The 13,272-nt window shown below is 50.3% G+C and overlaps 1 protein-coding gene and 1 long non-coding RNA gene across 2 annotated transcripts in view; both read right to left on the bottom strand.

Annotated features, from left to right (window-relative positions):
• Nucleotides 1–2,046, bottom strand: part of LOC128811974 (uncharacterized) — a 29,564-nt gene extending 27,518 nt beyond the window's left edge. The window contains exon 1 of the long non-coding RNA XR_008438557.1: nt 1,304–2,046. This is a non-coding gene — a long non-coding RNA (uncharacterized LOC128811974). The remainder of the gene's footprint in view (nt 1–1,303) is intronic.
• Nucleotides 2,047–7,625: 5,579 nt separating this feature from the next.
• On the bottom strand, nt 7,626–10,348 carry SOX2 (SRY-box transcription factor 2). Its single transcript, XM_053986031.1, has 2 exons — nt 8,748–10,348; nt 7,626–7,956 (listed from the first exon to the last, which is right to left on the bottom strand). The coding sequence occupies exons 1-2, from the start codon at nt 9,689–9,691 to the stop codon at nt 7,896–7,898; spliced, it is 1,005 nt and encodes a 334-aa protein (XP_053842006.1). The 5' UTR covers nt 9,692–10,348; the 3' UTR covers nt 7,626–7,895.
• Nucleotides 10,349–13,272: the final 2,924 nt, after the last annotated feature.

The raw sequence follows: 13,272 nt of genomic DNA, 5'->3' as shown, positions 1-13,272 counted from the left end.
ACAAAAAAAAAAAAAAAAAAAAAAAAAAAAAAAAAGTATTGCCAATCAGTGCCTGGGGTGCAGGGAAGAAATCTTACAATACTTTATATTCGCCGCTCATTTTGGTTTTCATTAGTCAGAAAACTCACTTCTCAGCCAGTTACAACTTTTCTTTCTTTCTTTCTTTCTTTCTTTCTTTCTTTCTTTCTTTCTTTCTTTCTTTCTTTCTTTCTTTCTTTCTTTCTTTCTTTCTTTCTTTCTTTCTTTCTTTCTTTCTTTCTTTCTTTCTTTCTTTCTTTCTTTCTTTCTTTCTTTCTTTCTTTCTTTCTTTCTTTCTTTCTTTCTTTCTTTCTTTCTTTCTTTCTTTCTTTCTTTCTTTCTTTCTTTCTTTCTTTCTTTCTTTCTTTCTTTCTTTCTTTCTTTCTTTCTTTCTTTCTTTCTTTTCTTTCTCTCTCTTTCTTTCTTTCTCTTTCTTTCTCTTTCCTTCCTTCCTTCTTGCCTTCTTTCCTTTTTCTTCTTTCCTTCCCTGCTTAGGGGGCTGCTGGAAGCGGGAGCTGGGGCCGGTGCCACTCCCCTGCCACGGCCGGGGCAGTTCCACGCCGGGGCTCCGCAGCCCCAGGAGCGGAGATGGGCCCATGCCGGGGCTCCCCAGGAGATAGTTTATTCATCATTCATGGGAGCAGAGCAGCTCTCCGGAGACGGGGAGAAAGAAACGGCCGAAGAGCCCGAAGTGTCCTGCAGCAGCTGCGGGGGGAGCGGGGTGCGGGGCTGTTAGCGGGGGTGCGGGCCAGGGCCGGCGGGGCCGGCGGCCACTGCGGGGAGGGGACGCGCCGGCCCCCCTAACCCATGGAGAAAGTTCTTATCGGCCAAACTTCTCGAAAGGGGCTCCGGGGAATTTGGGGGTAGCTTGGTTTCTTGAAGAACCGTTTTTCTGAAGCATTTGCAAGCGAAAGAAACCGAGCCGAGGGGTTTAGATTCAGGTATTTGATCTCACCGGACCCAGACATCTAATTAGAGTGGCCTCAGCGATTGAAATGGTGTTAATTCCCATTGTTCCCCGCTCAGATCCCTTGGCCCTCCACCGCTGGGATGCTCTCCTTTTCAAAATTCTAAATAAAAATATTTCTATTTGAAACAACCAACCAACCAACCAACCAACCAACCAACCAATTTCTGCATTTCCCCTTTTTCTGGCCCATTTTCCTCCATCACAAGCAAAAGCAAAAGCAAACTCCTGGGTATTTTTTTTCGCAGAAGCTGGCAAAGAATAACACCCCCTCTGTGGGATCTTAACAGAAATAAATCACAAGGAGCTCTTGCCTACCTGAAAAGTAGGAGGAAATCCGCCTGTCTGGTTTCGGGTGTAAAGTGTGTATCGATAAGGAAGACACAGCCGACTCAGAAACGGGACCCAATTAATCTATGGGTTTCTTTACATCACCCCCTGTTAGAATGTGTGCTTTGGAAATATTGATTCATTGCGACAGGAAAGTCGCAGCTACTGTGTGTGCATAACATGGGGAGGACACGGAGCGAGAACCCGCAGCAACGCAAAGCCCACTCACGGGAGAGCCAGATTGCTTTTTAAGCTAAAACTAATAATTTCATAACTGATTCACATTCAATCTGGCGCCAATGACGTCACGGGGTATTAGCATACGAGGAGGGATGAAGCCAGTGTGGCTGGAGTTGATAAGGTGCCTCCTGAGGAATTCGCTGCTTGTTTTAATACATTAATTATTTCTCTGTCTTCCTCAACTTCTGCAATTTGCAAGAGCTTAAAGGAACCATCATTCCCAGCGATGCCAGAAAAACACGTTGGAGAGCTTCTCCCGTGGCACTGGAGCCCGGCAGGCGGGGGCAGCGCGGGGATGAGCCCCAGCCCCGCTGCCGGAGCCCGGCCCGGCCGCCCTGCAGAGCGCTGCGAGACTTGGCTCGAATTGAGCCGGCTCCGGCCCTGGGCGTCCCTGCTCGCCCGAGTAAGGTCGGCTCGCCGGTTCCGGCCGCCCCAGCGCTGGGAGCTTCCCGCAGGATGGGAGGCGGGTTTGCAGGATCAAGCTCTCAGCCTGCAACGCGTGTGAGTTGTGAGTGTGCATGAGTGAGTGTGAGCTGGTGTGCCAAGACACCCCTGCGGAGCCTTCCCGCGGGAAAGCCTCTGCAGAGGCCCGTGTCTTTCCAGCACCCGGTGGGATTCCCCCCTCTACCCCTCCCCATCCCCATCCCCTGCCGTTAATCACGATTTTCTGGGGAAAAAAAGGGAAAAAAAAAAAAAAAGCGCCCACATTACGTCATCAGCCCTAACTGCTGCGGAGATGATGGGGTCACCGAGGACCCGGGGCGGGGGAGCCCGCGGGGGGCCGGGCCTCCCTTCCCGTTCCCTGGGGCAGCGGCCGCCTGTGCGGGAGCGGGGGCACATCCCGGCCCGGGGCCGGAGCAGTGCTGTGCCCGCCGCTGGGCTCGGGACAGGGGGACGCGCTGTGGGGAGACGACAGGACACAGCCCAGCTCCGTGCCCCGGGGCTGACCGCTCTCCCCCGGCGTCCCACTGCCCCTAGAGCTTGTAGGAACCGGCGGCATCGCCGCTTTGGCCCCATTGAGCTCGGCCGGGCCCCGCGGAAGCGGCCTGGTAATTCCCCATCCCGCAGAGTGCCCCTCGGGGACCCTCCCGAGCTGCGGGCCACCTCGCTCCTCTGAAGAAGGCAACTGCCTTGGAATAACCACTCGGTGACTTGAGTCTGAAACACATTTGGAGGGGAGGAGGGAGGGAGAGGGGCTTTTATCGGGAGGTCAGGGGAACGGGTAGAGACGGGCGCAAAACACAAACAAAACACAGAGAAATCCTAAAAGAATTAAATATAAAATGGACAAATTTAAAAAAAAAAAAAAAAAAAACAAAAAAAACCCCAAAAAACTCAAAACATAAAGCCACTCTGTACAAGCTCTCGCCCACATGGCAGAGGTCCTGCGAGGCAGCACGCTGCGCCAGCAGATGAGCCAGAGACAAACTCCTGCAGAAACTTCTCCGGCCCGGCCCTGCTCCGTTCCTCGGGGGCGCTCGCAGCGAGGACCCCCCGCCCACGGGCTTCCCCCCCTCCTGCTGACAGGGCTGCAGCGGCCCAGGCGTCTCCTGCGGGACAGCCGGGCCCGAGCCCGCACCACGCAGCACGGGAAGGGCCGTCCGCGCTCTCCTCCAACATTGCTAAATTGTAATGGAAAATTGCAGCCTGTTTCGGCGCGCCCCCTCCCCCTGTACGCACAGGCGCACACGGATACAAAAACACGCACACACAGTCACACACAGTCACACACAGGCACACACAGGCACACACAGGCACACAGGCGCACACTGGCACTCTCACACACGGCTCAGCCAGAGCAAACCCTCTGCGAACTCCAAAGCAGAGCTCCAAAACCATCCTGCGAGCTTCGGGGTTTCGCTTTGTTCCTCCTCGCCGCTCCGCCCGCCCGCACCTGCCGGCGCAGAGGCTCCGCCGAGCCCGGAGCGGCGCGGCCCCGGGGCGGTCGCGGTGCCCGGGCAGGGCTGGCCGGGTCCCGGCGCGGGGCCGGCCCGCAGGACGGAGCTCGCCCTCCCGCTCTGGCACAGCCGAACGCGCAGCTCCGGGAAATTCCACCCCGGGCTCCTTTCCTTTCCAATTCGCAAGTGAACCAGCCCCCACACTCACTGTAGCGCTGTACGTCCTCGCCAAGTGAATTGATTCCTCAAAAGCAAAATAGTACCAAACTCTCGCAATTCCCCGTGCCATCGTCAGAAAAACTGGTTTTAATTACCAAAACTAAAATAGCGGCGGTGCTAACTAGCAGGCGATCAAACCGCAATCAAACTTAAATCTCTGAGCAGTTAGCTATAAACTGTCAGCAATTGAAAAGTAAACCTGGTGCACACAAAGGCTCTGTTTAATTTTCTTGTTGTAATGGCTCTAAATGAGGACCCCATCACTATGCAGTTAAGCGGTGTTGCTTGTCCCCCTGAGGCGCTGATCAGTTCTTTTTAATGTGAGAAAACTGGCAGCTCGAAGCCCGTCAATGGAGCTCCCACAACAAAAGTCCTGAAAAGCTGAATGAATTGGGTTTGTAATTACTGCTTCCCTCTCCCCCCTTGCAGCTTATCTCTTATTCATTCAACATACATTATTGTCACCTAATCGCACACTCCCAACGTTATTTTGGGGTTTTTGCCTTTTTTTTCTTTTTTTTTTTTTTTTTTTTGGTGTCTACTACTACGGACATGTTTGTTGTAGAAATTAAACAAAATAATCCTCCCTTCTCTCTCCCCTCCTCACCAAGAAAATTGTTGAAACGACAGTGTCAGGCGAGGCTGACTGGCGTTAAAAAAAAGCAAAGACGAAGCTCTTTTGCCATCAGAATGTCAGCATTTTGCATATATCCTCGGAAATCTCACAACCACCGAAGCAGGTTTTACATTTTAGTATTTGAGTTAGATCAGGATTTAAATGACTGAAGTGTATCTAATCACACCTATCAGTAATGGGCCTCTTTCTTTCAGTGGGACTTACATTATATACTACTTAAATTGCTGGGCTATCTACCTCCTATTCGGAGGCAGATATACAGCCCTGCTGCCCGTTGGGGACGAGGAGGAATTAATATCGAGAGAAAACACTCTGCTGTGAGGATCATCGACACCCCTGATGCCCCACCCGGCACCAGTGGGCATCTCAAGGAATCAAAACGTGGTTTCGGCCAAGAAATGTCTGTCGGCAAGAAAGAGCCACGGGCTGGAGCCGGGGCTGCGAGGCAGAGCCTCTCCCCAGATCCCCCACCGCAAGAAGCTGTCGGTTGCAGAAATAAGTACAGCTATTACAACCAAATCTACTAACAGTCTAAATAATTAATTGAACCATTGCTCTTTGACCCTTGGAAAGTCCAGTAGGGACCCGTTTGTAGTAATAATACCCCCGAATGAGCCCTTGTCAAATATTCATTTAGTGGTTAATGTGAGCGATTTCCCCCTGGGACAGTCTGTAATACCAGCTTCCCAGCTTTGGCAAGAAACCCTGCTAATCTACCTCTCCAGTTCCGCAAAATATTTTAACACCCCAGTACTTAAAAAGCCGTAAAAAAATCACAGGGGAAACTATAATCTTATCCTTGGGTTCACTTCGGCTCTGTAGAAGGTTAGGGAAACATTACACTGGCCCTCTTGGGCCGAGCATCACTCTGGCTATAAAATACACAACAATTCACGAGAGGGAAACCACGGAGAGCCCCGAAGGTCTTCAATAACCAAAATAAAAACATACCCACGAGCTCTGCTACACATTTCAGCTGCCATAAACGAAAGCCCAGGATAATGGCTTAGGTGTAAATGGCATTATTGAATGTGTTGAATTTAAAATGAGCAGTGGACAATGGCGCTCCTCCAAGTAGCACTTTAAAAATAAAACTGTTCAGCTGTACATGTAAAATGCTTTGGGTTATCCTCCCTAAACGGATAAATGGATGGATGGATGGATAGATGGATGGATGGATGGATGGATGGATGGATGGATGGATGGATGGATGGATGGATGTAAGGAATCTGTCCAAGGGATATCAGGTTTCATCCACATATATTCCAAATCGTACTCTGAAATCTAAGCTTAAACAAATTGCCCTTATAAAAAGTTGCTGAATTCACTAAGCCTGAATATGTGGCTTAGTGCCTTTTGTTTAGGGGTATTAGCTCGCCTTCTCTATGCGAATTGTAAAAGGACCAACATTTCCAAATACCCCCCTCGAATATTTTAGTTAGCACTTCAAAAAGGGGCCAGGTTTTATTGCTGTTAATTGGCTAAGATTCGCTTTTAAAAATGGAATCGTGATATCGATTGGGCTTTTATTCCTGGTTCTCTTTTCTCAGCGAGGCAAGCGGGAGCGGGGATGTGGGCTCGTTACCACGTGAATAATCCCCAAATGCATTGCAAACGCTCACAGCTCTGAAAAAGAATGTTTTACTCGTTGCTTTAGCGTAAAAGACACAGAAAAGGTTGAGAATCTGCAAAAATTGTTGTCCAGCCCAAGCACCGCGATGGTGCAGAAATAAAAGGGACAAAGGGAGTTAAACTATAAAACCAGTCAGGGAGCAAATCTCTACGTCTCCTAGTCTGGCAATGTTACTTTTCATCTGGACACCAGGCTTCAAGGATGGAGGCCAGAACTGAGCCTAGGAAATAGCAATACCAAATAAAAGCCACAACCAGCCAGGTAATTTAGAGTGTGTGTGTGTGTGTGTGTGTGTGTGTGTGTGTCATCGCGTGTGTGCATTTTACCCAGCCTTCTTCCCCCCCCCACCCTAAAGCGAAATCCAGTGGCTGACAAGAAATACTGGAGCGAAAAGCTCAGCAACGCTTGCCCCGTGCCGGAGTGCCCAATTTGTGCCTTCCTAAGCCAAACATCACATGCCTTCCTTGCCACGTACCACATGCCATTATCAGAACACACGACCACTTTGCAATCACAGTACTACAAATCCCAAAATTCGTACCTTTATTATTATTATTATTATTATTATTATTATTATTATTATTATTATTATTATTATTATTTACATCTCCCTCTCGCGCGCTTCCCCTAAGGAAGCCGCGTTAGCAGCACCAAATACCCGCTGGGGCCGCCGCAGGGACTGCCCAGCTGTGCTGCCCATCGCCCCCTGCCCTGCCCGGGCCGCGGGGCCTGGCGCCGGCCAGCGCCGCCAGCGCGCAGCAGCGCGGAGCGGCGCGGAGCCCCGTCCTCGGCAACTGCGGGTACGACTGTACAAAGTAAAACTCTACCTGGCACGGACGGTGGATCTCTCCTTCTACATGGCGGGCGCCACCACTTCTCTTTGGGGCTGCGACCGGCTGCAGAGAGTGTCCGAAACGGGGCTACACCGCGCTGGCAATTTAAGAAATAGGATTCAAGAAAGAGCTGAGATAAAACGTGAAAGTCTCTGGCATTCGACTGTTTTTGTTTGTTTGTTCGGTTTTTGTTGCTTCTTACCTCTGCCCGGCCAACCCTTCACCCACCCCCACCTCTCACCTCCTCCTGCGCGGCCCAGGAGCCAGGAGAGGAAAGTTTGGGAAGAGGTGGACAAAGGGAGCGGGGAGGGCTGAGCCCGGACAGGCCGGGCGCGCTCGGGTTCCCGGCCGCGGGGAGCCGGCTCCCCTCCTGCCTGCCCAGAGGAAGGAGGCACGGCTGGGAAAGGGAAAAGAGAGAAGTGCATTATCCGCCTGTGAAAGCCGGGAGGCCGCGGCAGTGCCCGCGGCCCGCCCGCCGCTGCCGCCGGCCCCGCCAGCCCCAGCTCGACCCCTCCGGGGGCAACAAGTGGCCAAAGGCAGCGGCGACAGAACCCCCGGACCCCGGCGCACCCCGCGTCCTCGGGAGGGAAGGGAGGGAACTGGGAAGCAGCCTCTCACTCCGCGTTCCCGTCCCCCCCGAAGGAGGCTCAGGCAGTTATTCCATTAAAGCTATCGTACTTTCTCTCTCTATATACATACCTATAAAAATATTCAGACGTTATATATATATATTGCTATATATTACTGCATTATTTATCGTATTCGGTTGGCTATGATGATACCTTCTACTGCATGAATTATTTAAAAAACATCTTGCGTTACAAAAATAAATCCAAGACTCAAGCGGAACTTCAGTGTCCATATGTCAAAAATTTATTTATCTCAAACTGTGCATAATGGAGTAAAAACTTAACTTGAATATGTACCTGTTATAAGGATGGTATTAGTTCAAATATATACATGGACTGTCGGCAGACTGATTTCAAATAATACAGAGCCGAATCTTTAAAATACAACTACGGAAAATGAGGAGGAAAAAAAAAAAAGAACTTAAAATATCATCACAATAAATTTACAGAAATATTACAAACCATAAGAAAATATTTCAAACACAGTAATTTCAGGTTGGTAATTTTCCTTTTTTTTTTTTTTTTTTTTCTTTTCTTTGAACAGGATGAAGTCTGGAAACAAAAAGTTATTATAAATTAACAAACGGTGTGTGAACCTGCATGGCAATTTTTGCTTTTTAACAAGAAGTAAAAAAAAAAAAAAAAAAAAAAAAAAAAAAAAAAAAAAAAATTAAAAAAAATTTAGTACAATCTAAACGTTTGCCCTTATCCAGCAAACCAAGCCCATGGTTCGCAAGTACTCATCCTACCTTTTTTTATCTTTTGTACAATTTCTAAAACAATTTAAATGTCCAAATGCTGTAAAATAATTTCATCTCCTCTCGCAGCTGCTATAAATTCAGCTGCCACAACCACAATGGTCCAAGAAGACTCTATTTTTTAAAAATAATTGGCAAATTCGCGAGCTTGTTTTTTTTTTCTTCTCTCTATATTACCAATGGACATTCTGATTGCCATGTGTCTTTTGATAAATACTGTACAAAAGTTGCCTGCAAATATTAAAACATCTTCCTCTTCGCTCTTTGAGTCTAGCTCTAAATATTATTGGTAAAGACTTTTGCAAACTTTCTGCAAAGTTCCTACCGTTTTAACTAGAACTTTTTAAAAGTTTTGTGTAGTTGCTTCCCCTCCGAGATCTATACACGTTCCTTGTCGGTTTAATTTCTGACACCCCCCCCACCAAACCCCACCCCCACCCCCCTTCCGGAGTTTTCTCTGTACAAAAATAGTCCAAAAAAAAAAAAAAAAAAAAGTCCAGAATTTCTAATAAAAGTTTTTTTGTTGTTTGTTTTGTTTAGTTTTCTTTTCCCTCCCCTCCCACCCCCCCGGCCCCTTTGTCTTACATATGTGATAGAGGGAGTGTGCCATTAATGGCTGTGCCAGGAACAGGTGCACTCTGGTAGTGTTGGGACATATGAAGTCTGCTTGGGGCAGCTGGTTCTGGTACTTCAGCACCTGGTAGATACATGCTGATCATGTCCCGAAGGTCCCCAGCTTGGCAAGGAGCCCTTGAATGAGACGAGGAAGTGACTACGGGGGGACTGGAGCTGGATTCCGTCTTGACCACCGAGCCCATGGAGCCCAGGGCCATGCCCGGGGTCCCTTGCTGGGAGTAGGACATGCTGTAGGTAGGCGATCCGTTCATGTAAGTCTGCGAGCTGGTCATGGAGTTGTACTGCAGGGCGCTCACGTCGTAGCGGTGCATGGGCTGCATCTGCGCCGCGTTGTGCGCGTTCAAGCCCGGGTGCTGCGGGTAGCCGAGCTGCTCTTGCATCATCCCATAGCCTCCGTTGGTCCAGCCGTTCATGTGCGCGTAACTGTCCATCCTCTGGTTCACCCCAGCTCCCAAGGTGGCCCCAACCCCTACCCCAGTCGTCATGGTATTGGTGCCCGGTGCCAGTAAGCCCCCCGGCAACGTGTACTTATCCTTCTTCATGAGGGTCTTGGTTTTCCTCCGGGGTCGGTATTTATAATCCGGGTGCTCCTTCATGTGCAGAGCTCTGAGCCGCTTGGCTTCGTCAATGAAGGGTCTCTTTTCCGCCTCGGATAAAAGTTTCCACTCCGCCCCGAGCCGCTTGCTGATCTCGGAGTTGTGCATCTTCGGGTTCTCCTGGGCCATTTTCCGCCGCTGCCCGCGGGACCACACCATGAACGCGTTCATCGGGCGCTTGACCCGGTCCGGGCTGTTCTTCTGGTTGTTGGCGGCCGAGTTGGAGTTGCCTGTGCCTCCCCCCGAAGTTTGCTGAGGGGCGGGAGGTTTCAGCTCGGTTTCCATCATGTTGTACATTCAAACTACTTTTGCTGGAACCAGCCTTGAGCAGAGAAACGAGGAGCAGCCGCAGCGGAGTCCCAAGCCGGACTTTTTTTTTTTTTTTCCTAGGGAGGGGTAGGAAATGGGGGAGGGGGACTCCCCAAAACCACACTTGGATCAAGATCAGGATCTTCTTCTTCGCTGATGGATTAATAATGCTAATAACTGCTATTATTACCGCCGGAGTCTTGATTTTAAAAAACTTCTTCCTCCTTTTTCCCTTTTCTCTGCCTGCCGCGCTCTCTCTCTCTCTCTCGCTCTCTCTCTCTCTCTCTCCACCTCGGTCTTAAAGAGCCAGCAAACTACTTTACCCCCTTTTGCAAACACACACACTCTCTCTCTCTGCCTTGACAACTCCTGATACTTTTTTGAACAAGTTAATAGACAACCATCCATGTGATGGGGGCTTGTCAGGCAATAAATGCGTTCGCTCCGGCCAATCAGCGCGCGGCGGCTCCGCCACTGAGGACAAGTCTCTTCCCCTGGTTTTGCATGAAACGGGGCGGGGGCTGGGCGCGCCGGGACGGCTCGGCGGGGAGGCGGGCCCGGGGGCGGCCCGGGCGGCCACTGGGAGCCTTTGTATCTCCCCTTCCAGCAACAGGTCACACACGCCTTTTGGAGGAAGTGGGTAAACAGCATTGTTGCTACGTGGTGTTTTTTTTTTTTTTTTTTTCTTTCTTTTCTTTTCTTTTTTTTTTTTTTTTTTTTTCCCCTTTAAGTTGGTGTTGGCTTGGGGCTAGGAGAAGCCGTGGGGGGAGCGGAGCGGGAACGGCTTCCCCCACGCCTGTGCCGGTGCCCCTCGGGACAGAGGGGCTGCGCGGGGCCCTGCGTGTGCCTCGCTCGCCCCGTCCAGGCCGTGCAGTCCCCGTGAAGCGGAGCCCCCAGCCGGGCGCTGCTGCTGCCGCCGCCGGGAGCGGAGCTCGCAGCGCACCGCCGGGCAGAGGCTGTGCCCATCTCCCGGCCATCCCCCGGGCCCTGCTCCGCGCGGCCTCGCCACAGCGCGTCGAGCCCTTCCCCCCGGCCTCCGGCCTCGGAGGTGGGGGATGTCCAGTGCAAACACGGGTTTCCCACATGCCGTCCCCGCCGAACACAAAGCGGGGCCGAGACGCCTCTGCAGATGCTGGGGAGGGGTCGGGGCCGCGCTCCGTCCGCCGCTGGGCCCGGCGGCACCGTCACCCCGCGCCCATCGCGGGGCGCGGGCGGCGCCGGCTGGGCGCAGCGCGGGGCTGGGGGCACGGCCGGGCGCTACAAATACGTAGTTTTGTTTCCCTTGTTGTCACGACACGGGCTGCACAAAGCCCCGGCTAAGTTTACTTCCACTCTCTTGTTGGGATCTTTGTTGCTAAACCGCACTTGACGACAAAGGAAGGAGGGGAGAAAGGACGCGGAGCGGGAGCGGGGGGGAGCCGCTCGCCGCCCTGGCCGCGCTCCCCCGCGCCGCTCCGCGCCTCCCCTGCCTCGGCGGGGTTGCTCCGCCTTTCGGTGCGATGGCGCTCCCGGCGTGCAGCCGGAGGGGGTGCGGGGGAGCCGCGGGGGCCGGAGCGGGGCCGGGGCGCGGGGCGGGGGCCGGGGCAGCGCGGGGCGCCCCGACGGCCTCAGCCGCGGCGCTGCGGCGCCCCCTGCCGGCCCGGCCGCGCCCCGGGCGGGAGGCGCCGCCGGGAGCCGCGCGAGGGCCGGGGGGAAGGGAGCGGGAAATGACACCCCGGCGGAATAATAATAATAACAACAATAACAATAACAGCAAATAATAATAATAAAAACCCGCCGGCGAACAGGGACGCATCTCTCTCTTTTTAAAAAAAAATGTACGTAGATTATACAAATAGATCCTATCGGGTCCAATGCGTTTAATTCGAAGATGTATATATAACCCCTAGATAAGTGATAGGTTAAACCGTCGAAAAATAGGTGCAAATTATGAGATGTGAGATATAACCGGATTCTGATTGTCCAGACACTTCTGAATGCACGGCGGCTGTTAACTCTCTTATTGTTCTCCCTTTGGTCTCCAGTTGATAAAGTTATTAAAAAATAATTTTAGGGATAATTATTTTGATTTTTTTTTTTTTTTAAGGGGGTAGGTGGGCGGTGTAGGTGCTTGCTCATTGTGCTAAACCGATAAGCGAGGGCTGGCGGTGCACAGGCAAGGGGTTATTTTTGCTCTGGCTGTAGCTGCGGGAGGTGCGTGGGGTGCACGGCCCAGAGCTCCACGCAGGACCAGGCATCGTGGTCACTGAGAGCCTTTCGGGGCCTGGTCCTTTCCTAATTGCATTTATCATACGAATAAAGGATGGGAAATGCCTAACAACTGTGCTATTGGGAGTATTTACGGCTCTATTTTAATTAACATTTTAATTATCAGTGCAATAAACTGGCATATATACATAATAGTGCAATACAGGAAATAAGGTGAGGGTGATGGCTCTTTTGGGGCATTTTGTGCCTTTCCTCTGGGTATGGAGGTTTGCTTGCTTGGGAATACACACACGGGTGGGCGGAAGCAGAGGCAGACCGGGAAGCTGGCTACAAAATTAAAAAAAAAAAAAAAAAAAAACCAAAACCAAAAACAAAAAAAAAAAAACCAGAAAAGATGAAATGGTCCCTGATTTTCTATATTAATGACAATAACGCCACTGCTCTCTAAGAATACAGCCAGGGAAGGGAGGCCTGCAGAGGGACGGTTTAATCTGAGTGGATTTAAAAAATCGTTGCCTTTGGTATAATTTATGGAAATGAAAAGTGCTTACATTAAACAAATAGTCTGCAAATGTTCGCAGTGATGGGCTCTGCGGCACATGCACTCTTATTTCCAGGTTATGAGTCTCTTAAAAAGAAAATGAATGTTAACTACTTGGATTTTATGTATTTATTGTTCTAATGCTCACCGATTTTTCTAAAAGCCCTACGGATACAACCTATCGTGTTAACTGTATCGGAAAGAATATACACATTTTCATATTATTTTTTTTCCCTGAACCCACTAGTAACCAATCTAAAGCAAACTATTAAGCAGACTTGTGGAGATGGGAGATTGCAGCTCCATTTTTTGTCCTTAGCTGCAAATAGAGGTTTAACTTGCAGTAATTAGGTGAGAACTAGCCAAGCATCTTACTATTATGATGCTTGTTAAAAACGCTTCTTTTCTGCATCTGCATTTGAGTGTGTTCCCCTCCACTCTTAATCTTCTTATGGAAATGAAGGCGAACGGCAGGGAACCTGCAGAGACTTAGAGAATGTCCTTGTTAACTGGAATTTCTCAGCATTGCTAATTAGCAGAGTTTGACGACCACCAGTATTGGGGAAAGCTCTGTTTAGCCACTCACAAACCCTTCCGAGGAAGAGCAGACTAATTTTATTTTGTAATTAAAATCTGAAAAGGCCCTATTTGACAGTTAGGGCTATGAGAGTTTTATCTCCCCGTGAAATAATTACTGCCTTGATAACTCAATTTTCTGCAAAATGTCAACTGTGAGCTCCAAAAGTTTTAATTTCATTACGTTAAAAAAAAAAAATAGAGAAAGACAAAAATGTACAGATAAACTTCCTCTTGCCCCTCT

This window comes from Vidua macroura, chromosome 10 (genome assembly GCF_024509145.1).
Source record: "Vidua macroura isolate BioBank_ID:100142 chromosome 10, ASM2450914v1, whole genome shotgun sequence".
NCBI lineage: Eukaryota > Metazoa > Chordata > Aves > Passeriformes > Viduidae > Vidua > Vidua macroura.
Note: the sequence above shows the minus strand (reverse complement) of the source record. Positions and strands in the feature narration are given on the sequence as shown.